Source organism: Mobula hypostoma, chromosome 4, assembly GCF_963921235.1.
Source record: "Mobula hypostoma chromosome 4, sMobHyp1.1, whole genome shotgun sequence".
Lineage (NCBI taxonomy): Eukaryota > Metazoa > Chordata > Chondrichthyes > Myliobatiformes > Myliobatidae > Mobula > Mobula hypostoma.
In genome coordinates, this window is record NC_086100.1 from 150,671,861 (window position 1) to 150,697,483 (window position 25,623).

At 39.7% G+C, this 25,623-nt stretch overlaps 1 protein-coding gene across 1 annotated transcript in view; it reads left to right on the plus strand.

Moving 5' to 3' along the window:
• Positions 1 to 7,121: 7,121 nt before the first annotated feature.
• The window catches only part of stx18 (syntaxin 18), a 225,430-nt gene continuing 206,928 nt past the window's right edge, over positions 7,122 to 25,623 (plus strand). The window contains exon 1 of the mRNA XM_063045081.1: positions 7,122 to 7,306. Within this exon, the coding sequence (XP_062901151.1) occupies positions 7,154 to 7,306 (153 nt within the window). The 5' untranslated portion in view covers positions 7,122 to 7,153. The remainder of the gene's footprint in view (positions 7,307 to 25,623) is intronic.

A 25,623-nucleotide genomic window follows, 5' to 3' on the forward strand; every position in this document is an offset into this window, starting at 1 on the left:
TCTTCATTGTGTAGGATGTGTTCTGGGACCATGAGCAGTACACTCCCAGGAGTTTGAAACGACTCGCAGTATGCACTGCTGTGCTTCAAGTGTAAAGCAGGTTGTGAGTGGTGTGAGTTCTCCAGAAGTCAATAACCATCACCTTTGTCTTGTTGACCTTGAGAAAGAGGTTATTTGCCTGGCACCAAGACCCGAGCTCTTCTTGTTGTTGTTGGTGATGAGCCTCACCACTGTCACCTCATCGGCACTTTGACAATGTGATTGCTGGCTGTGCAGTTAAGTGTAAGCAGAGTGTACTGTACAGCAGTGGGCTCAACACACAGCACTGGGAGGTACCCATGTTAAGGATGATAGGGAGGGAGGAGCTGTTGTGCATCCTGATGATCTGAGGTCTATTGGTTAGGAAGTCCAACACCAGTTGCACTGTGAATGTGAACATAAGAACAAGAGCAGGAGTAGGCCATCTGGCCCGTCAAGCCTGCTCTGCCATTCAATAAGATCATGGCTGATCTGGCCATGGACTCATCTCCACCTACCTGCCTTTCCCCCAAAACCCTTAATTCCCCTACTGTGCAAGAATCTATCCAACCTTGTCTTAAATGTATTTACTGAGGTAGCCTCCACTTTTTCATTGAACAGAGAATTCCACAGATTCACCACCCTTTGGGAAAAGCAGTTCCTCCTCAACTCCATCCTAAATCTGTTGTAGCATGGATGAAATTACCGGAGAGACAGTCACTGGTAGATACAAAGCAGCTTCTTTATTTGACACAACAAAATACAGTACAGTAGGCATCTTACGGAAGGTGACGCTTTCCGCAGAAAGGTCTGCTGGCTAAATGTGGGCTCGATATTTACATGCTAAACACAAAGGCAATCACTACTTAAAAAGTTACAGACAATGCATAGACAATGCCTCCTTTTGAAGTTACATACAAACATCACACCTTCAGATTTCATCCTTTCCTTCTGACGCCAACATGTCTGGGTTGGTATCCACAGCCTTTAGTTCAATCCACAATACATTTATTTGGCATTTTACGTGCTAACATAGAAGACAATTAATATTTATAATGTACAGATAATACTGTCTTTGAAACTACAGCATCAGGCACCAGAAGCATCTAGTATTTACACCTTTTAGGAAGCCCATTGTGGTGGACTCAAACCACAGTCCTTTGTCAAACAGTTAAAATAGAAGTCTGGTGGCCAAAGTCATTTAAGTGTAAACAAATCATCTACCCCAAAAAAATCCACTCTAACAAATCTACTCCCCCGAATGTTAAGGCTATGTCCTATGGTTTATTTAGACTGAGGAATAGGAGGTTGTTCACCTAGGTCTCTGGGACAATAGCGTTGAATACCAAACTGAAATCCAGAAACAGCATTCTGACGTAAGTATCCTTGTTTTCTAGGTGTGTCAAGGCCAGGTGCATGACAGACACTATGGCATCTGTCGTAGAGGCGTTCTGTCACTAAGCATATTGGTGAGTGTCCAGTGTGGCAGAAATAGAGTTCTTGATGTGTACCAATGCCAGCTGTTCAAAGCACTTCATGATGATTGGCATCTGTGCTACTGGGCAGTAGTCATTTAGTTCGGAAGGTGTGGAGTAGCTTGGTACGGGAATGATGGTGGCTGACTTGAAGCATGTGGGCATAGCAGCCTGGATGAATGTTGAAGATGTCAGTGAACGAGTGTGCACTGGGATGCTGTTTCATCCAGCAGCGTTGCGGGGATTGACTATCTGCAGTCCTTCTCATGTCTGCTGCTGTAATAGACATTGGCTGCTCGCCTGGAAGAGGGGCAGCTTTCATGCCTGGCATTGTGCTGCATACCGCAAAGCATGCAAAACATTGTTCAGTGGTTGGAGAGGGAGATGTCACTGTTACAGTCTCTGCTGTTTTCCGTGGCAGAGTTGATAATGCCCTTGATGCCCAGCCACATACACTGGGGATCGGTATTGGACAGGTGTTCCTGAATTTTTTGTGCAAAGGTGATCTTTGCTCTCTTGATGCATAAGTTGAGGTTTCTCCTGGCTGTTCTGTTGCCAGAATTGAAGGCAGCATCTTGGACTTTTAGTAGGGAGCACACTACTGCATTCAGCCAGGGCTTCTGGTTGGGCCTTGGGATGACTGTTCTTGAGATACCAACATCAAACTTACAGAAATAGTCGGTGACAGATGAGGCATATTCGTCAAGGTCTGTGTGGTGGCTTCCTTGAGCATCTGCCAGTTAATACACTCAAAGCAGTCCTAAGACATAGAGATCGTCTCATTAGAAAATATAGTGATGGTCCTCTTGCCTGGTTTCTTAATTTTCAGTGGCGCTAGGTATGCTGAGATTAACATTAAGGAGATGTGGTCCGAGCAACCAAGATGAAGGCATCAGATGGCTTTGCAAGTGCTGCGTCTGTTTGTATAAACATGGTCCATTCTGTTTGTTCCCCTAGTGGTCCTGGTGACATGCTGGAGGAATTTGGGAAAAGTGTCCTGAGGGTTAACATGAGTGAAGTCTCCTAGAATTATGAAGAGAGTCTGGATGTTTGCTTTGTAGAGAGCTGATGATACTGTAAATCTTTCTCAGGGCGTCCTTGGAATTTGCACTTGGGGGGGGATGTAGACTTAGCAGTGATGAACACTACAGTAAACTCCCTGAGCAGGACATGTGGCCAGCATTTAATTGTAAGATGTTCAATTGCCACAGAACAGTAACTGTTAACTACAGATGAGTGTGTGCACCAACCTTTGTTGATGCACATTCAGGGTCCACCTCTCTTGGATTTCCGTAAGACATAGGAGCAGAATTAGGCCATTTGGCCCATCAAGTCTGATCCACCATTCAATCATGGCCGATCTTTTTATCCCCTCCTCAGCCCCACTCCCCAGCTTTCTCCCCATAACTTTTGATGCCATGGCCAATCAAGAACCTATCAATCTCTGTCTTAAATACACTCAACAACATCGCCTCCGCAGCTGCCTGTGGTAACAAGTTCCATAAATTCACCATCCACTGTTAAAGAAATTTCTCTACATCTGTTTTAAGTGGAAATCCCTCTATCCTGGGGCTGTGCCCTCTTATCCTAGACAGCCCTACCATGGGAAACACCCTTTTCACATTTACTCTTGTCTAGGCCTTTCAACATTCGAAAGGTTTCAATGAGATCCCCCTTCATCCTTCTAAATTCCAGCGAGTACAGGCCCACGGCCATCAAACATTCCTCATATGATAACCCTTTCATTCCTGGAATCCTTGTGAACCTCCTCTGAATCTTCTCCAATGCCAGCACATCTTTTCTTAGATAAGGAGCCCAAAACTGTTCACAATACTCAAGGCAAGGCCTCACCAGCGCCTTATAAAGCCTTAGCATCACCTCTCTGCTCTTATACGGTAGACCTCTTGAATTGAATGCTAACATTGCATTTGATTTCATTGTCACTGACTCAACCTGCAAGTTAACCTTTAGGGAGTTCTGCACAAGGATTCCCAAGTCCCTTTGCATCTCAGATTTTGGATTTTCTCCCCATTTAGAAAATAGTCCCCATTTATTTCTTCTGCTAGAGTGCATGACCATGCATTTTCCAACATTTTATTTCACTTGCCATTTTCTTGCCCATTCTCCTAATCTGTCTACGTCCTGTTTCCTCACCACCACCAGCCCTTCCACCTATCTTTGTATCATCTGCAAACTTGGCGACAAAGCCACCTACTCCATCATTGAAATCATTTATATACAGCTTAAAAAGCAGTTCCAACACTGACCCCTGCAGAACACCACTAGTCACTGGCAATCAACCAGAAAAGGATCCTTTTATTCCCACTCGTTACCTCCTACTAATCAGCCAATGTTCTAACCATGCTAGGAACTTTCCTGTAATACCATGGGCTCTTAAGAGAAAACTAGACAGGTATATGGAGGAATTTAAGGTGGGGGTTATATAGGAGGCAGGATTTGAGGGTTGGTACAACATTGTGGGCCTAAGGGCCTGTAATGTGCTGTACTATTCTATGTTCTATGTTAACTTGGTAAGCAGCCTCATGTGTGGCACCTTGTCAAAGGCCTTGTGAAAATTCATTTACACAACATCCATTGCATCCCCTTTATCTATCCTACTTGCAATCTCCTCAAAGAATTCCAACAGGTTCGTCAGTCAAGATTTTCCCTTAAGGAAGTATCACCTTGTTGGTAGGAAGGAGGGGCCCACCACACAAGCAGTAGCTAAACTTCACCTCAGAGGCTAGACAAGGAAGTAAGCTAGTTCTTGAAGAGTAGATGGATACAGTATAACCTCCTAATAGTGAGGGTACCAGTAGATATCTATATGGATAGGGCATTGCAGATGGGGAACCCAATACCACCACATTTTCTCCAAATAATCTTTGATACAGGTGAGTCCAAAGCACATTATCACTCATCAGGCTTGGGTCTTATAGATGGTAGAAAAGTTTTAAGGCGTTCGGAAAAGAAACCTCTTGATTGTTTAAATGGTTGGTGTTTTAGATAAGTGAGTAGTTAATGGTGATCTTTCCATCCCTCCTTTCAATATACTGATGGTTGGCATACAGTACTTTGCTGCAGAATGTCAACCAAGCAAGGATGCAGAAGAGGTTCACAAGAATGCTCTTACATTAAGTACAGTATATGATTAATGGTAGGACTCTTAACCACAATGATGTACAGAGGGATCTTGAAAACTAATTCCATAGCTCACTGAAAGTGTCTACACAAGAGTGGTGTAACGGTTAGTGTAATGCTAACCAGCGGTCAGAGTTCAGTTCGTGACACTGTCTGTAAGGAGTTTGTATGTTCTCCCCCTGACCGTGTGTGCTGCAGTTGCCCCCAACATTCCAAAGACGTACAAGTTCCTGTTAGTAAGTTGTGGGGCCAGAGGCATGGTGACATTTACAAGCTGCACTCAGCATGTTTTTGGAATGTGGGAATGTGTTGGTTATTGATGCAAACGACACATTTCACTGTATTTTTTGATGAACCTGTGACATATATAGTTAATTCTTAAGAGTAGATATGGTAGTAAAGAAAGCATATGACATTAGTTCATTAGGGTATTGAGTTCAAAAGTCAAGAAGTTACATAAAATTGTAGTTAAGCTGCACTTGAAGTTTTGTGAATAATTATCATTGGCCCATTACAAGGGGGATGTGGTGGCTTTGGAAAGGATGGAGAAGAGTTTCACAAGAATGCTGGCGGGATTAAAGCGTGAGGAGAGATTGAACAAAATTGAGCTGTTTTCTCTGAAGCAACAGAAGCTAAGGGACAATCCAACCGTAATTCATAAGATTACGAGAAGCATAGATAAGGTAGACAATCAGAATCTTTTCCCGATTGAAATATCAAGTATTTGACGACATGCATTTAAGCGGAGATATTGAAAGTTCAAAAGCAATATGCAGGAGAAGATTTTTTTTAAAACACAAAAGTGGTAGTTGCTTGTAATGGGCTACCTGTGGAGAGTGGTGGAAGCAGATATGTTACCGGTATTCAAGTGCCTGTTAGTTAGGCACACTAATATGCACAGAATAGAAGGACATGGATCATGTAGAGACGGAAAATAATTAGCTCAATTCAGCAACAATTTCAGTACCAACATTTTGAGCCAAAGGGCCTGTTCCTATGCTGTATATTCTATGTTCAATATTCTATGAACATGGCTCCATTCACTTGCTGCAAATGATCACTGGTCAGTATCTGTGTGTGATGTTACCTGTTCATCAGTCCTGGCTTAAATATTTCCTAGGTCTTGCTGACGTTAAACTGGTGCTGATTCATTAATTTAGGAGTTGCAAATAAACTTAACATGATGAACTCCATCCTGGCATGAAGAGGGAAGGTCACTGATTAAGCAGCAGATATTGGTTGGGCACAGAACATAATACCAAATGACCTTTGCAGCAATTTCCTGGTGTTTAGACAACTGGCCCACAACAATGATATATATAAAGGTGTTAGTTATGCCTCCTCTCTGCTGAGTTTTTGCTCTAGCTCCCATTGACTTCTACCTTGCTACGGAAATGGGAACAGCAAAAGAAAGTTTAATTCAGAAATTAGAATTAAACATTTAACCCAAATTTAGATGATTTATTTACAGTTATATCAACTTTCATTTTCACTTTATCATTTTCAGAATATTGGTGTTACAGAAAGGGCAAATTTAACTTTAACCAGAGCTTTGCTTGCAAAGGATTATTGTTATATGCACAACTACATGTATGCACAGTACAATGAAAAAAAATTACTTGCACAGCATCACATGCACATTGCATCATGTAAGCAATAGTCACAGGAAAAACATACAAAATTTTCACAAACCTTTTCAATTTTTTTAAGCAGGCCTCATTCGAACTAGAAACTGCAAATCACAATTGTATAAATCACTTGAGGCATTTTATGAAGGATCAGTTACTTGAATTTGAAATGGCAGGGCTTCTATTGTAAGACAGAGTTATCATCCAAACCATAGCCATAGTTCAAACGCTCAATGAATAAGCATCAGGGAAATGCAATCTATAAAAATAAAAAAAAACTTCAAATGCTGGAAACTTGAAATAAGAACAATCAATTCTGGCGTGTTTGGAAGGAGAGGTGAAAAGGGTAGAAGAGAGGTGGCTGTGGAAGCCCACTCAACTTTGCGAAATCTGGTTAACACAGAAACGAATTAGATACAAGTTAACATTATGTACAGAATAAACTGTTCAAAAGCTACAATTTCATACGGATTATTTGTGAAGAACTCGACATGGTTTCCATATTTGAGCGGCATCCTTCCGAGCTGTATCTCTCAGGTGCCGTAATACAACTGAGCACGAAAGAACGCCAAGGTGCTCGTCTCTATAGCAACAAAACGCTCTTCCGTCAACATCCTGTAAAATTTACTCTTCCTCCTCCGCAGCCAAAACAACAAAGCCCCCCAAATGATCCTGTTCAACACTCGAATCGCCGCTTGACGCCCTTTCCTCCTAATTCCGAAGTTCCAGCGGTTGCTTCTGCTAACCAAGCTACCGGCGCTCACTGACGGCACCAGCCGCATTGCCGATCGAGTCCCCTAGTGATGACGTTTCTTTCGATGTTGGGGCACGAGAACCTCGGTTGGGTCGCGTTCTGATGAAATCGGCACTGATGACGTGACGGATGAAAAGATGGCAGCGGATATCACATTGCTATTTCGAGCGAGTGTGAAAACTGTGAAAACTCGGAACAAGGCGATCGGAGTCAACGCTGAGCCAGTCAAGGAGGAAATTCTGAGGAAGGGTAGGACCAGGCTGGAGTTCAGCGCCCGAGCGCGAGAAGTGGTGAGTGTCAGAGGTATGCAGAGAGATGGAAACAGTGGTGGAGGAGAATTTATAACAGCTTGTTTTTACGGTGCACCTCTTTTATTATTGTATTATGAAATCCATAAGCTTTCCCCAACTGTCAATGACTGGCGAGCGGTAATCACAATTGTTGTGGCGTAAAATGAGATAAAATTATCTTTTGGGTTCATGTAAACTCAAATGCTGGGAGTAAAAAGGCAGTGAGTAATAAGTAAGAAAATAATATATATAAAGAACTCATCTTTCCTGACAACATTTCACAAGCATTAATTTCTGGTTGAAGTGCATTTATTTAGGTAGACAAATAATGGCAGCTAGTGTATAGAGAATAATACCCTCAACAGTTAGACGTGTTATTTACATCTGGTGTCTGTGAGCAGTGGCCTGCTGGTTTCCCAAATACTATGGAAATAGCATCCAAATAATTTCATGTTTGACAAATGCATCACATTCTCTGCACTACACTGAACACTGAACTGTCAGATCAGTGGAATTGCATAATACTAATTAGGTTCTCATCAATACAGTACTGTTACAGGAAAGAGTTTTGCTAAAAGCTCAAAATCAGAATCAGGTTTATATCACCAGCATATGTAGTAAAATCTGTTGTTTTTGCAGCTGCAGTGCATTGCAATACATAATAATAAAACTGAATTACAATAAATATGTATAAATAGTTAAATTAAGTAGGTAGTGTAAGAAACGTAGTGAGGTAGTGTTGATGGGTTCAATATCCATTCAGAAATCTAATATCAGAGGGGAAGAGGTTCTTGAATTGTTGAGTGTGTGTGGTCAGGTTCCTGTGTCTCCTCTCCTGATGATAGCAATGAGAAGAGGGCATGTCCTGGGTGATGGGGGCCCTTAATGATGGATGCTGCCTTTTTGAGACATCACTTCTTGAAAATGTTCTGGATGCTACAGAGGCTAATGCCCATGATGGAGCTGACTGAGTTCACATCTTTCTGCAGCTTCTTTCAATCCTGTTCAGTAGCACCGCACCACCACCCCCCCCACCATATTAGACATTGATGCAACCAGTTAGAATGCTCTTCACATTACATCTGTAGAGAATTCCAAGTGTTTTTGGTGACATACCAAATCTTCTCAAACTCCTAATGAAATATAGCCACTATCGTGCCTTCTTTGTAGCTGCATTGATATGTTGGACTCTGGATAGATCCTCAGAGATGGCACCCTGGAACTTGCTCCCCTTTCCACTTCTAATTCCTTTATGAAGACTAGTGTATGTTCCCTTTCCTACCCTTTGTCTTACCCTTTCTGAAGTTCACAATCAGTTCTTTGGTCTTTACTGACGTTGAGTGCGAGGTTGTTGCTGAAACACCGTCAGCTAGCTGGTACATCTCACTCCTGTACGCCATCCCTTCACCATCTAAAATTCTGCCAACAATAGTTGTGTCATCAGCAAATTTATAGGTGGTATTTGAGCTGTGCCTAGCCACATAGTCATTGTGCAGAGAGAGTAGAGCAGTGGGCTAAGCACACATTCTTGAAGTGTGCTAGTGTCGATTGTCAGTGAGGTGGTGACGTCAGGACTGGATGAAGGGTCTCGCCCCAAAACGTTGACTGTTTACTGTTTTTTCATAAATGCTGCTTGTCCTGTTGAGTTCCTCCAGTATTTTGTGTGTATAACCTTGCTTTCCAGCATCTGCAGGTTTTCTCTTGTCCGTAAAGTTTGTGCTTGATTAGTACCTCTATGCAGAAGGAAAGAAAATTAACCAGGTTGTGGTTTTCTTCTTTGTGTTCGTGGATTGGAATTTTTTAAAATAACATACTTGGGTCCTGATGAAGGGTTTCGGTCCAAAACGTCAACTGTTTATTCCCATCCATGGATGCTGCCTGAGTTGTGAGTTTCTCGAGAATGCTGTGTTTATTATGCATTAGCCTTTAAAAAAAAAATTCAAATATACGGTTATGGAGAGAACTGTAGTTTCATCGGAGTACATGTGGATGCTTATCTCAAGTTAAACTTGATGAAAATCAGAAAATCCATTCAAAACAACCAATTATTTACATACTGATCATTGTGAGGAAGAACTTCCTAACATCAATGATTGGGTGTATATCCTGTGGTCAGGGCCATTGATGAATTAAGAGAAGTCATCCAGGTTTACCGTTCATCTATTGCTAAATATATTATCTAAAATATTTATGTGCTGCGTGTGATAGAATTTTATTGAAGAAACAATTCTGTACTTTATCATTAATCCTGTTTGGAAAATTGCTTCTGGACCTTTGGTGTATGTAATATTCTAAAGAATAGATACAGTGCCTATAAAAAGTATTTACACCCCCCCCTCCCGGATAAGTTCTCATGTTGTATTGTTTTACAACATTGAATCACGGTGGATTTAATTTGGTTTATTGACACTGATCAACAGAAAAGACTCTTTTGTGTCAAAGTGAAAACAAATTTCTACAGATTGGTCTAAATTTATAATAATTATTAAACACAAAGTAATTGATTGCATAATTACTCACCCCCTTCAAGTCAGTATTTAATAGATGCACCTTTGGCAACAATTTCAGTCATGAGTCTGTGTGGATAGGTACCAATCAGCTTTGCACATCTGAACAAAACTGCCCAAGCTCTGTCGGATTGCATGGGGATTGTGAGTGAACATCTTTTTTCAAGTCCAGCCACAAATTCTCAATTGGATTGAGCTCTGGACTCTGACTTGGCCACTCCAGACATTAACTTTGTTGTTTTTAAGCCATTCCTGTGTAGCTTTGGTTTTATGCTTGGGGTCATTGTCTTCTTAAAAAGCAAATCTTCTCCCAAGTTGCAGTTCTCTTGCAAACTGCATCAGGCTTTCCTCCAGGATTTCCCTGTATTTTGCTGCATTCATTTTACCCTCTACCTTCACAAGCTCTCCAGGGCCTGCTGCAGTGAAGCATTCTCATAGCATAATGCAGCCACCACCATGCTTCATGGTAGGGATAGTGTGTGTTTGATAATGTGCAATATTTTGCTTACGCCAAACATAGCATTTAGTCTGATGGCCAAAAAAGTTAATTTTGGTTTCACCAGACCATGGAACCTTCTTCCAGCTGACTTCAGAGTCTCCCACATGCCTTCTGCAAAACTCTCGCCAAGATTTCATGTGATTTTTTTTTCACCAGTGGCTTTCTTTTTGCCACCCTTCCATAAAGCTGTGACTGGTGAAGCACCCAGGCAGCAGTTGTTGTACGCACGGTCTCTCCCATCTCAGCCACTGAAGCTTGTAACTCCTTCAGAGTTGTCACTGGTCTCTTGGTGGCCTTCCTCACTAATTCCCTTCTTACACATTCACTGTAAGTAAAGCCCTTCGAGATTGAGAATTATCGCCAGCACTTTACTTTAGCCAGGAGTAGTACTGTCGGCCCAGATTGATGAGGTTGCTGAATATAGAGCTGAGAAGGGTGAGTTGAGTGCAGATTAGATTGAATTAGAGTGAAGAGGCAACAAAGAATGAACTATGAAGGAACTGAGAGAGTTTCTCCCATTTAGTGTCTGTAATAATAGAACCCACAGTTAACAGAGATCAATGAAGTGCAATTGTGGCTCAAGAATATTTTGCACATTGTAAAAAATACTGATTGCATTACTTAATTTGGATTGATAATATCTGATTATCACCAGCTAAGTTAGGCATTGCTACATTTGCACAGAGAATCAGCATCAGATTTATTATCACTGACATATGACATGAAGTTTTATTGTTTTACAGCAGCAGTATAATGCTTAGAAATAAAAATCTCTGAATTACAAGACTAAATAGTACAAAAAAGAAATAATGAGTTAGTGTTCATGGCTTAAGGACTGTTCAGAAATCTGTTAGCGGAAGAGAAGAAGCTGGGTGACCCTTCAGACTTCTGCACTACCTCTCCATTAGATTAGGTTATGAGGACACGCAGTCCCCTTTTATTGTCATTTAGTAATGCATGCATTAAGAAATGATACAATGTTCCTCCAGTATGATATCACAGAAACACAAGACAGACCAAGACTGAAAAACTGACAAAAACCGCATAATGATAACATATAGTTACAACAGTGCAAAACAATACCGTAATTTGATAAAGAACAGACCATGGGCACGGTAAAAAAAGAGTCTCAAAGTCTCTCGAAAGTCCCATCATCTCACGCAGATGGTAGAAGGAAGAAAAACTCCCCCTGCCATGAACCTCCAGCGCTGCAAACTTGCCGATGCAGCACCCTGGAAGCACCCGACCACATCTATTGTCAGATATTGTTGTTGTGGTGTTGGAGGTTACGTTCAAGAAAACAATGAAATGCTGCACTGCCATCACCATTTGTTCCGGCAAATTAGCCGGTTACCCCGTACAAACTACAACGGCCAACCGGCGTTTGTAGATTTAAACACTCTGGAGAGTGTTTTAGAAAAGCTCCATTTTCGGGGGAGGAAAACACCGTTTCAGTGTGGACGGAGGGTCCAAACAAAGAGAAAAAGCTTCAGTTATGGATTTTACTGGTCTAGTGTGGACGTAGTCTGAGATTCTTTTTCTGCAAACAGTCTATAGAACAGTAACTGCAAACAGGATCAATGGGCAACAAACTGCAAATGCAGATATAAATAAATAGCAATAAATAACAAACATGAAGTCCTTAAGTGAGTGTCATTGTCCCGTTTTGTTAAAAAGCTTGATGGTTGAGGGGTTGTAACTGTTCTTGATGGAGTGTGGCATCAAAAGTAAAGTCAACAGAAAAACAAAAAAAGTTCACAGAGAGACCTTGGAAAGTCTGGACTACTGACAGAACCCAAAGAATTGGTGTGAAGACAAGTTTCCTTGATCCCAAGAAAATGCCTATGAAGAAGGTAAAGTTTATAGGTTTTGAAGGTAGAATCTAGAAGTCTTCGGGACCTGCTACTGTACATATAGTTACTGATACAGACTGCGAGTATCACCTCCTAGTTTGTCACTCTCTCTCCTCCACCCACCACCTTTTCACTTACCTGATCTTTCCTGTCACCTGTAAGCTTATATTCCTCCCCCTCCCTCCCCAACTTCTTATTTCTGTGTTCCGCCCCCTTTCCAATCCAGATGAAGGTTTTGGCCCAAACCGTCAACTGTTTATTACGTACAATAGATGCTACTTGACCTGCTGAGTTCCTCCAACATTTTCTGTGTGTTGCTCATCTATTTTTGTGATAATATTGGACAGAATGGTTACATAAATAACATGTCCATTGCCAGTTAGAAGGATCACTTGGTCCTCGATGATTTTGGTTTAAAGGTGAAAACTTTTACATTTTAGATATATTTGAGTGTAATATTCCAGAACCTGCATTCAAGGAGTTCTGGAGTGTTGTACCTTCAAGCATGCAGGCAATTGAGAGTATTGTATGCCTTGTAGGTTGCGGAACTGCCTTAGGAAATTCAAGTTGAATCAGTTTCTAGTTCCTGGTCTTGTAGCCATAATGTTAGTGTGATTTAATAATGGTAGAACGGTTGATTGTTAGATTGTTTATTTTTGTACCAATAATTTCCCAACACCTAAGTGGCGCAAAAGTTATTGATCATTAATCAAAATTTATTCTGCTGCCTTAATCTCGCTTGCTTGCTGGGCTCCATGTTGAAGAAAATATTTATCTTGGACCTGGGAGGGGATCCAGGAGTACCCCTATTAACTGTTTGGAGAGGGACATTTATCATTGATGGTTTGTTTGGAAAGGAGAGAGAGACAGAGTTATTTACCACTGATATGTTGCTTTTGAAAAGAGAGAGAGAGACGAAGATTAGCAGTTGGACTGTCACTTTAAGGCATTGGAAGTGACTTTGGATTTTTACTGAGTTTGGAGTTGGAGACAGCACCGAACAGCTCGAAGGTTGCTATGGTGACCGAAGGTGGTGGACACTCGATGTTATGATTTTCAACTGGTTATTGATGTTCTAAGACTTGTTGCCTGCTTGTGCACTCCTTTACAGATAAAGGAAGGAGGGACTCTTTGAATGACAGGTGATGCTCAGCCTGGTGGAATAAATGGGAGGTCAGATGATACAGACCTCAGGACACATGATCCAGACACTGAATGAGCATTGTTGTGCCCGCAGAGAAAGTGGGTTTTGGAGAATTGATCAGACGGATCGATCCAAAGTGCTATCCCAGCTTGAAGGAGAAGGGGTTGACTGGTGGGGAGTTGTCTATGTGTCCACCCTCGCCTGGGTGATAGCTCCACCACAGGAAGACCGGTCCTCCTGGTTAAAGTCACAGTCGGTGACTTGTAAAGGATTTCGGAGGATGACGAGAAGATCGACGGCATCAGCTCACCTGAGGATTCAACTCACTCTCTCTCTCTCTCTCTCTCTCCATCACTACTCAACTAAATACTACGAACTGAACTGAACTTTACTCAACATTGTGAGACTGTATCTTTTTACCCCAAGACTTAACGAAGCTTGTTTTTTTTCATACATATATATTCCACACTTACTTTTATATATAATTATTGCTAACCTGTTTGATTTATTTACATTTATATTACTGTATTGCATAGTTACTAATAAATATTATTAGTTTATAGCAATATGAGACTCCAAAGTGGTTTCTATTTCTGCTGGTTCTTTATCCCCGTCACGGGGTCCGTGACAGACCAAAGAACTGCAGATGCTAGTCATTTCAAAGAAAAACAGAGATTGCTGCCTAACCTGTGCCCACTTCCAGCATTGGTGAGAAGAAAAACTGAACTGAAGTTTCAGGTCAAAGGCCCTCCATCAGAATTGGAAATATGAGAAGACAACTATGTTTTAAATAGCAGAGGCGAGGAGGTGGGCAAAGTGAGGGAGTATCTGTAGTAACATGTAAAGGAGCCGCAGGAACTCAGCAGGTCAGGCGGCATCTGCCAAGGGAAATGGACTCTCTTCATTTCAGTCTGAGACACTTCATCAGGAGTGGAGTGAAAGAGGGAAAATTGCACCTGGGGAGAAGGAATGGAGCAAGAGCTGGTGGGTAATGGGTGGATCCAGGTGCAGGGAGGTATGGGAAAGAGTGTGAATGCTGTAAGAAGCTGGGAGGTGATAGGTGGAAGGACTGGAGAAGATGGAATCTGATAGGAGAGGACAGTGAACTGTCGAATAAAAGGAAGAAGGTGGGGAATATAACTAGTGGGATAAATGTGTAGATGATGGGCAGATGCAATAAATAGCACTGATGAATTCACATGTGAAGGAGTGGCTCACCTGAAAGGACTGTTTCGGGCCCTGACTAGTGGTCAGAAAGGAGGTACAAGTTCAGGTGTGGTGGGGAGGAACAAGCAGACTAAGGAGTTACGTAGAGAGCAATCACTGCAGAAAGTGGAGAGCGGAGGTGAGGAGAAGATGTGCCTGGTGGTGGGATCCCATTGGGGATGACAGAAGTTGTGGGGAATTACATGTTCGACATGCAAGCTAGTGGGTGAGGGTTAGAGGAACTCTAGCCCTTATGTTGGTGGGGACGAAATGGGGTGAGGGTAGATGTGTGGGCAATAGAAGCAATGTGGATGAGGGCTCCATTGATAGCAGTAGGAGAGGGTCCCTATTTTCTGAAAAAGGAATACATCTCTATTGTCTTGGAACGTAAAGTCTCATCGCGAAACAGATGCAGTGGCGACCACTCTTCTGCTCTCTGACATGCCTATCAACCTCATCACCGAGATCCACCTATGACCCCCAACCTTTTTATATTGGTCATCTCCCACGTTTTTTCCCTGACCTAATGAAGGTCTCGATCTGAAACATTTTCCTCCAAAGATGCTGCCTTACCCACTGATTTCCTCCAGTTCCTTTGCTGCAGATTTCTAGCATCTGCAGTCTCTTGTGTCTTCTGAGGGAATATCTGACGCATGCAGATCGAATTTGTCAAAGTAGCAGTCAGTTTAAAAACTGAAATTTGAACAAAATGATCCAAAGACGGATTGAATTGGAATTGGTTTATTATTATCACGTGAGGCAAGATAGTGAAAAGCTTATCTTGCATACCGTTTACACAAATCAGATTATTACATGGTACATTGAGGTAGAGCAAGGTAAAACAATAACAATGTAGAATAAAGTGTTAACAACTATAGAAGAAGCGCAATGCACTGGGTGGAGGAGAGGAAAGAAACAGGAGGATGGGTGCTGTGTGGGGTAGTGGTTAGGAGCAACTGGGTAGAGCAAGATGAGGGAAAAAGGGGACAGAGGGGAGCAGGTTACCTGAAAGTGGAGAATTCAGTATTCATGCTGTTGGGTTGTAGACTACGCAAATGGAATATGAGGTGCTGTTCTTCTGTTTTGTGCCACTCTTCAACTGGAGCCACCTATTGCTTGTCAGCTCTTGCTTTACCCTTTCCCCTCATCTTTTTATACTGGTTACCTCCTCTCTATCTTTCAGTTTACATGAAGGATCTTGACCCAAACTATGAACAGTCCATTTTCCTTCACAGATAATACCTAATCCACTGAGCCGGTGACTCCTCAGCTAGTAGAAACATTTTCCTTGCATCCAGTCAGTCAAGTCCTTTAAGAATTGAGTATGGTTTGATGAGGTCTCTTAATCTTATAAACTGTAAAGAATATAGTCTCAGTCTATCTATTCTCTCATCTGTCAAGGCTTTACAGAGTAAACCCACCGTGCCTGAGTCAGTAAAATGAAACTTAGTGGCATCCCTTAATGGCAGGTACATTCTTTCTTGGGCAAGAAGGCTAAAGCCATAAGCAAGCTAAGAGTGCTCTCAGCAAAGCTATGTATAACAGTAATAAGACTTTCTTTATCCTATTTTCAAATTATCTTGTGATAAAAGTAACTTATTATTTGTACTCTTAATGACTTGATCTCTTTGGCTACCCGTGTGCAAGTATACCTAGGTCCCTATGAACTTTAGTATTACCCAGTCCTCCACCGTTTAAAAACAATTCTACTTTCCTGCTACGTGCATCGAAGTGGAGGACTCCCATATTTCCATGTTATGTTCCATCTGATATAATCTCACTTCCTCATAAATATGTATATACCACCATGAAGCAGCTTTATGTTCTCCTCTATGCTTGCAACACACCTAGGTTATTATTGTTGGCAAACCAAGATGTATGACATTTCGTATTTCATCCAAATACTTGATATAAATCATATAAAGCTGAGGGTCAGGCTTGGAGCCCTGAGGTATCACTGCCTCTTTGCTTTCCAATAACCAGTTCTTGATCCAAGTCAGTGTATTCGTAGTCATAGTCATAGTCATACTTTATTGATCCCGGGGGAAATTGGTTTTCGTTACAGTTGCACCATAAATAATTAAATAGTAATAAAACCATAAATAGTTAAATAGTAATATGTAAATTATGCCAGGAAATAAGTCCAGGACCAGCCTGTTGGCTCAGGGTTTCTGACCCTCCAAGGGAGGAGTTGTAAAGTTTGATGGCCACAGGCAGGAATGACCTCCTGTGACGCTCTGTGTTGCATCTCGGTGGAATGAGTCTCTGGCTGAATGTACTCCTGTGCCCAACCAGTACATTATGTAGTGGATGGGAGACATTATCCGAGATGGCATGCAACTTGGACAGCATCCTCTTTTCAGACACCACCGTCAGAGAGTCCAGTTCCATCCCCACAACATCACTGGCCTTACGAATGAGTTTGTTGATTCTGTTGGTGTCTGCTACCCTCAGCCTGCTGCTCCAGCGCACAACACCAAACATGATCGCACTGGCCACCACAGACTCATAGAACATCCTCAGCATCATCCAGCAGATGTTAAAGGACCTCAGTCTCCTCAGGAAATAGAGACGGCTCTGACCCTTCTTGTAGACAGCCTCAGTGTTCTTTGACCAGTCCAGTTTATTGTCAGTTCGTATTCCCAGGTATTTGTAATCCTCCACCATGTCCACACTGACCCCCTGGATGGAAACAGGGGTCGCCTTTACCTTGGCTCTCCTCAGGTCTACCACCAGCTCCTTAGTCTTTTTCACATTAAGCTGCAGATAATTCTGCTCACACCATGTGACAAAGTTTCCTACCGTAGCCCTGTACTCAGCCTCATCTCCCTTGCTGATGCATCCAACTATGGCAGAGTCATCAGAAAGCTTCTGAAGATGACAAGACTCTGTGCAGTAGTTGAAGTCCGAGGTGTAAATGGTGAAGAGAAAGGGAGACGAGACAGTTCCCTGTGGAGCCCCAGTGCTGCTGATCACTCTGTCGGACACACAGTGTTGTTACCACTAATTACCACCAATTCAACGTGCTCTAACCTTGTTAATTTCCTATGAGATGTGAGCAAATGCTAAGCAAAAATCCAAAACACCACGCCCCTTATCTATTCAGCTAATTCTATCCAGGTCCTTATTTAAGTAAATTTCAAGGCATAGATCTCTTGTGGAAAGCTCATGAAGCATCTAAATTGTAACTGGATCAATTGTAGATGTTGCAATAAGAATACAGATCTGAAATCCTAGGCACATGATAGCAGAAAAGCCTCTACAAGAAAACATCTTCAAACAGGTAATGGATGATTTGTGGGTAATTCCATGTACCCTCCACCTTCAGTGTGGAAAAAACTTGCCCCTCAAGTTCCCTTTTATTCTTTCCCTCTCATGTTAAACCAATGGTTTCTAGTTTTAGACTCCTCTGTCTTGGGTGAAGGACCGTGCCATTGCCTTTCATTTTATAATTTAAGGTCACCCTTGCCTCCTTTGCACCAGGGAAAACAGTGCTAGCTTATTCATTCTCTCCTTGTTATTCAGGCAGTCCCACCAACATCCTTGTGAATCTTTTCTGCACCCCATTTTAGCTTAATCACATCCTTCCTATAGTATGGCAAACAAAGCTGCACACCATATTCCTGGTGCTGCTTCTCCAATTTAACATGACATTCAAACTCTTGTACTCAGTGCATGAACTGATGATGGCAAGTATGCTGTACGCCTTCCTCATGACTCTACCTGTGCCACCACATTCAAGGAATGTGTTCTGCCACACTTCCCAGGATCCTATCATTTACCGTGCAAGTCCTGCCTGGTTTCTTCCTGCAGTGCAATACTTTGCAATTGTCTGAGCTAAGTTCCATCTTCAATTCTTCAGCTTGCTTTTCCAGTTGATCTAGATCAGTGTTTCTCAACCTTTTTTAGCCCAACACCCCCCTAAAGCACTTTCATACTTGTCAGTGCCCCCCTAAAACTCCTTCATACTTGCCAACGCCCCTCTTAGGCACAGTATACTTTCTGGCACCCCCCGGTGTTAAAATATGTCTGCCATATGCCAACATGAGAAAAGTTATTCAGTTTTGAATTTTTATTTGTCTTTAAACCTAGCTTGCACAGTACCTGTGTGCTGTACAACAGCTTCAATATCAATGTGAGCCTTGAGCTTGATGGTTTTTAGCAAGAGTTGAAATATCTGGTTCAAGTTGTGACAGCAAAGGCCTTAAGTCCCAATGTGTAACAATGTCCAAGTAGTTTCTGTTTTTTGTGAGTATGTGGTTCACTGCACTAAAACCTCTTTCAACAATGTAGAAAGATGGAAATGTAATGAAGAGCAGTTTGGCTCTTTTCCAAAGACCAGGAAACTGTATGGCAGTGTAGCCATATACCAGACAAACAAGACATTTTTGTGAATTATTTTTGCTTCTTCATCATTCTGAATTTCGATAATGTCTTCTTGCAAGCTCTCTTCCTGTTCTTCCACCTTGCAAAGAAGTGGGTTAATTGCCCAGTCTAGAATTTGCAGATCGTTCATACCCTTGAATGGCTTCTGAAATTTCTTCAGTGACTGCAGGTGTAAGCAGTACTCTTGTCTGTGAAAGAGAGTGCCATGTTTTCCATGCAGGGAAACTGTGATAACATTCTTCTCCCAATGTTTTGCTTATGTATTTCCAATTTTCTGCTAAAAGTGGACACTGCACTTTTTGCCTGGATGAAATTGAAATTTTCATCATGCAGTTTCATATATTTAGACTGATAATTTTGTCATACAGGGATTCTCCAAGAGGCGCTCATGGAGTGAGGTTGTTTTTGGCTTCGCTCTATTACTGTTACTTTTTTTTTAACCTATGATCTCCCTTACTTAATTTATTTTTACCTACACTAGAAGATTTATTCTGTACTATTGATTTATCCTTGAACTGTAACTGAAACTTGAAGAAATGAGCAAAAAAATAAGTACAAGATCTACAGTGCGAGATCCTAAAAACTGGAAGGATTCCGACGGGAACGGGAAGAAAAAGGTGAATCCAAGCAAACTGAACTATCTTATGATACTCTGTTGAATCTCTTAAATGAAAATTTTGAACAACAAAGTCAAAGTTTTAAAGAAGATATAAAGTCAATTATGGACTCTTTAAAATCGCTTGATTGTGAAGTTCAACATCAAAGTAAAATTACTGAATTGGACATTGAAGCTGGGAAGAGAGATTTGAAAATTGAGAATTTGGAGCAAAAATTATCTTTGACTAAACAAGTAGAACGTTTTAAATCCAAGATTATTGATCTTGAAAACCGATCTAGAAGACAGAACTTACATATAATTGGTCTCCCCGAGGATGTCGAGGAACGAGATCTTTCAAAATTCTTCTCTCAACTTTTAAAAGATGAGTTTAACTCTGTATTCCCGGACGATCCTCCATTGCTTGATCGTGTTCGCCGTACATTGCGTCCCAAACCGTCCTCCGAATTTAAACCAAGGCCAGTGATCCTCCGTTTCCATTATGTTCACGTTATAGAGCATCTCATTCGAATTGCCCGTTGGCAAGGTATGATTAAATTTTAACATTATCATTTCTGTTCAGTGGAAGATTACAGTCGAGAAGTGATGAAGGAGCGGCTGGCTTTTAAACCTCTGATGTCGGAGTTCTACCAAAAAGGTCTCAGTCCCGCCCTATTGTATCCTGCCCGTTTAAGAATTTCTCCTTCGGAGGGTCCACGTTGTGTCTTCCATTTCACAAGTGCGGTTCAAAGTTTTTTGGATGAGCACTATTCAACTGCTATGGATACTTTGCTCTAATTAATGTCTAGCTCTCGCAGCATCGGCTCTGTTTTTAAACGCAAACAACAGGAATTCTGCAGATGCTGGAAATTCAAGCAACACACATAAAAGTTGCTGGTGAACGCTGAAGAGATGCTGCCTGGCCTGCTGCATTCACCAGCAACTTTTATGTGTGTGGCTCTGTTTTTACACGCTTTTTCTTTAAAGCCTATAATCATCGTATGAAGAAGGTATTTTATAAGTTCAAGATTTTCGTTTTCGGTTAACAGTGTAGGCATTTTTCACATCAAAGTTTTTTCTTGTTGATGATTTCATTTTTTTTTCACTTTGTTAATTCCTAATTATTTGACATTGCCACTAACGATTTGATGGTGAATTTCTATTGTATGGAGGAATATCTTGTTTATTTTTTGCTTCGTATAATTAAGATGGCGATCTGTTTCCCTTCTTTCATAATATATTTTGTTCTTTTCACTACGCCATCTCTTCAGTTTCCTTCTCCCCATAATTCCTTTCTTTTTTTTTGAAGTGCCATTTTCAATTATTTATGTTTGTAATTGATTAATAATATGCATCGGCGCTTACTTTTTCCATTCATTTTAGAAATAACAATATGAAGATGATTATAGTACGGTGTTTAATTTTTTTGGATTTTGGGGGGGTTCTCTTTTTAACATATATCTTTGGAGCTGCCTTCTGGAGAAATGGGGGTAGAATTAGTATTAGTTCTTAGTTCTTTTTCTGGCCCTTTCTGGCTTACTTTCGGGACTTTATGGGTGGAGGGCTGGGGGCTCGTTACTTTTTTTTAATTAATTTATTCTCTTGGGCTAATTCAGTACTACAAAGATGTCTGCAGTGTCGTGACTTCCGGTTCCGCTCTGAATATTTATTCCTCTTCTGATTTCATGAGTTTACATTATGGTTAACTCTTTATATACCAAAGGGTTGATTTTCAATTATGGCTCAGTTCATTAGTTTTGTCTCTTGGAATACAAATGGTTTAAACCATCCAATAAAACGGAAAAAGATTTTTATAAAGTATTCCAAAGACTGAATGCTGATATTTTTGCGCAAGAAACTCATGTTAGGAAAGAGGATAATCAATGTTTCTTTAGGTTTTGGAAGGAGACGTTTCTTTAGGTTTTGGAAAGATGGACAGTATCACTCGAACTCTCAGGTCAAAGTAAAAGGAGTTTTAATTTTTATAGATTCCTCAATTACATTTACTCATCAAGACATTGTTTCAGATCTGACTGGTAGATTTTTGTTAATTACTGGGTTACTTTTTAATAAAAAAGTTGCTATGGTTAATGTTTATGCTCCAAACATGGATTATCCTGAATTTTTTAAGCATTTATTCACTTCTTTTCCAAATTTAACTGAGTATATGTTGATAATGGGTGGTCATTTTAATTGCTGTTTAAATCCCCTGATGGAAAGATCCATGTCTAGTCAGGCTTTACCAAATAAGTCGGCTACTCTTATTAACTCTTTTATGATTGACTCTGGAATTTCAGAAATTTGGAGACTTTTATATCCTAAGGATAAAGAGTTTTCATTCTTTTCACATGTTTATCATTCTTATTCTCAAATTGACTACTTTTTTTATTGACTCTTGTTTAATTCCATCTGTAATTTTGACTGTAATTATGACATTATCACTATTTCTGATCATGCTCCAATGAAACTTGCTATCAAGTTAATGGATACTTTCTCTACTATTAGACAATGGCGATTTAATGCTAATTTGCTTCAAGACCCGGATTTTGTTAAGTTTATGAAGGACCAGATTGATCTCTTCTTTTCAACTAATATTACAGAAGAAATCTCCAACAGGATAGTATGGGACACTTTCAAAGCATATATCCGTGGACAGATTATTTCTTATTCTGTTGGTTTGAAAAAAACGTATTAAGAATGAAGCACTTTTATTGGTTAATAAAATTAAAGAAATTAGTAAGGAGCTTTATAAACAGAGAGTCAAACTTCAAATGGAACACAGCTTATTATTAACATCCCCAATTGAAAATCAATTAATGAAAACCAGAAGTGAGTTTTATATACATAGTGACAAATTGGGTAAATTATTAGCTAATCAATTGAAAACTGCTTTGGTTAAACGTCAAATTACAAAGATTCGCAAACATGATGACACCTTGACAGTTAATCAGATGAGATAAACAAATCTTTTCAAGAATTTTACACCTCCTTATACCATTCTGAATTTCCTCTTGATCCCAATTCCATGCATGACTTTTTAAGGAAATTGAATTTTCCGAAATTATCACCCGAACAATGTTTAACATTAGAAACTCCTATTACGGATGAAGAAATAACAGCTGTTATTTCCTCAATGAATTCCGGCAAAGCACCTGGTCCAAATGTTTTACAGTGGAATTTTAAAAGTTTTCTTCTTCTGTTCTTTCTCCTTGGTTGTCTAGAGTTTTTAAAGAAGCAATCAGATTAGGTAAATTACCACAATCATTTTATGGAGCTTCTATTTCTTTAATTCTTAAAAAGAATAAAGATCCTACTGATTGTGGATTATACAGACCAATATCTCTCCTGAATGTACATTCAAAAATTTTTTCTAAAATATTAGCAACTAGGTTAGAGAAGGTATTACCTCAAATTATCTCTGTGGATCAAACTGGATTTATTAAAAATCGTTATTCGTCTTTTAATATTAGGAGGTTAATGAATATTGTTTATACTCCTTCACTTAGTACTCCGGAATGTGATTTTTCATTAGATGCTGAGAAAGCTTTTGATAGAGTTGAATGGCCATATCTATTTGGTGTGCTTGAGAAATTTAATTTTAGTCCGATATTTGTATCTTGGATTAAATTGATATATCAAACCCCTTTAGCTTTGGTTTGTACTAATAATCAAAGATCTCCCTTTTTTCAGTTATCTCGAGGTACTAGGCAGGGATACCCTCTTAGTCCATTATTATTCGATATTGCCCTTGAACCTTTAGCAATTGCTATCCAAGACTCACCTAAGATTTTTGGTATTACCCGTGGGAATGAAATACATGAGTTATCATTATATGCAGATGATTTGTTGTTATACATTTCTAATCCAGGGAAATCCATTCCCGCTATTTTATCTTGGTTGGCTCAGTTTAGTGATTTTTCTGGTTATAAATTGAACCTTAATAAGAGCATACTATTTCCCCTAAATATGCAGTTTCCAATTTATGGTTGTTTACCATTTAAATTGGTTACCGAATTTTTTACATACTTAGGGGTTAAAATTACGAAAAAGCATAAGGATCTCTTTCAGGCTAATATTTTACCTTTAATTGATCAGATTAAACTTTTGTTTGCTAAATAGTCACTAATGTCTCTGTCATTGATCGGTCGGATCAATGCTATCAAGGTGATTATTTTGCCTAAATTTTTATATTTATTTCAAGCGGTGCCAATTTTTATTCTGAAATCCTTTTTTGATAACATTGATTCCAAAATTTCTTCATATATATGGTAGAACAAAAATTCTAGGTTAGGTAAAAGACATTTACAGAAATCTAAAAAGTAGGGGTTTTTGGCTTTGCCAAACTTTAGATTTTACTATTGGGCAATTAATATTCGATATTTAAAATTTTGGTTTTGGGACTTGGACGTAACTTCCAAGTCCACATTGGGTAAATCTTGAATGTAATTCTTTACAAGGGTTTTCATTGGGTACTATTTTAGGGACTTCGCTTCCCTTTACTCTTTCTAAATTCTATAAACAAATGGATAACCCAATAGTAAAACATACTTTACATATATGGTTTCAATTTCAAAAATTTTTTGGGTTGCTAAAATTTATTTTAGCAAGTCCTATTATATCTAATTTCTTCTTTCAACCCTCTATTATGGATCAAGCATATCTGGCTTGGAAAACTAAAGGTATAGCACGATTTTGTGATCTATTTTTGGGTAATTGTTTCATGTCCTTTGAACAATTATCTAATAAATATAACTTGCCTAGATCCCTTTTTTTTTTAGATATTTGCAGATTAGAAACTTTTTAAATGCTGTTTTTCCTACCTTCCGGAATTTATATTGAACGGGTATTTTGGAAAAAATTTTAGATTTAAATCCTTTTCAGAAAGGTGTAATAGCAACTATTTATTCTATAATTATGAAAATACATCCAGACGTATCTAACAAAGTTAAGACTGATTAGGAAAGGGAACTTAAGATTACTTTACCGATTGAAAAATGGGGAAAAATTCTTCAGTTAGTTAACTCATCCTCTATATGTGCTAAACATGCGTTGATACAGTTTAAAGTGGTGCATAGGGCTCATATGTCTAAGGATAAATTAGCTCATTATTATTCTCATATAAATCCTGTATGCGATAGATGCCGCTTTGAGATAGCTTCTTTAACTCAAATGTTTTGGTCATGTCCTCCTTTGAAAAAATATTGGAAAGATTTTTTCGATATTATTTCAACTGTTCTGAATATTGATTTACAACCTCACCCTATTACTGCAATTTTTGAGTTACCAATGATGGAATCAAGTTATTTAACCTCTTCAGCTCGACGGATGATTGCATTTCTTACGTTAATGGCTAGAAGATCCATTTTGCTGAATTGGAAAGAGATTAATCCTCCCACCACATTTCATTGGTTCTCTCAAACTAAGTTGTGTTTAAACTTAGAAAAAAATTAGAAGTGTTATTTATGATCCCTCTATTAAATTTGAAAAGACTTGGAGGCCATTTATTCAATACTTACATATGATATAATTTGACCTTTTCCAAACTTACTCTATTTCTTTTTAATATATGTTGAGAGGAGTGGAGTTGATGATACTAATGGTTCTTTTTTTTTGATGTTACATAACAGCCCATGTCTTTTTTTTAGTTTAGTTGGTTAACACTATTTAGGCTAATTTTTCTTTTGGAATATATTTTTATATTAGATTAGATTAAAAAAGTATAAAGTATGAAGATTAGATTATGAGGACACTCAGTCCTCGTTTATTGTCATTTAGAAATACATGCATTAAGAAATGATACAATGTTCCTCCAGAGTGATATCACAAAAAAAAGGACAAACCAAAGACTAACACTGACAAGACCACATAATTAATAACATATAGTTACAGCAGTGCAAAGCAATACTATAATTTGATAAAGAGCAGACCATGGGCACAGTAAAAAAAAAGTCTCAAAGTTCCGATCAACTCCCGATAGTCCCTGATAGCAGGTGGCAGAAACTCTCCCTGCCATAAACCTCCAGGTGCCGATAACTGTCGATGCATTGGAAGCACCTGACCACAGCTGACTCTGAGTCCGTCCGAAAACTTCAAACCTCCGACCAGCCCTTCGACTCCGAGCACTGAG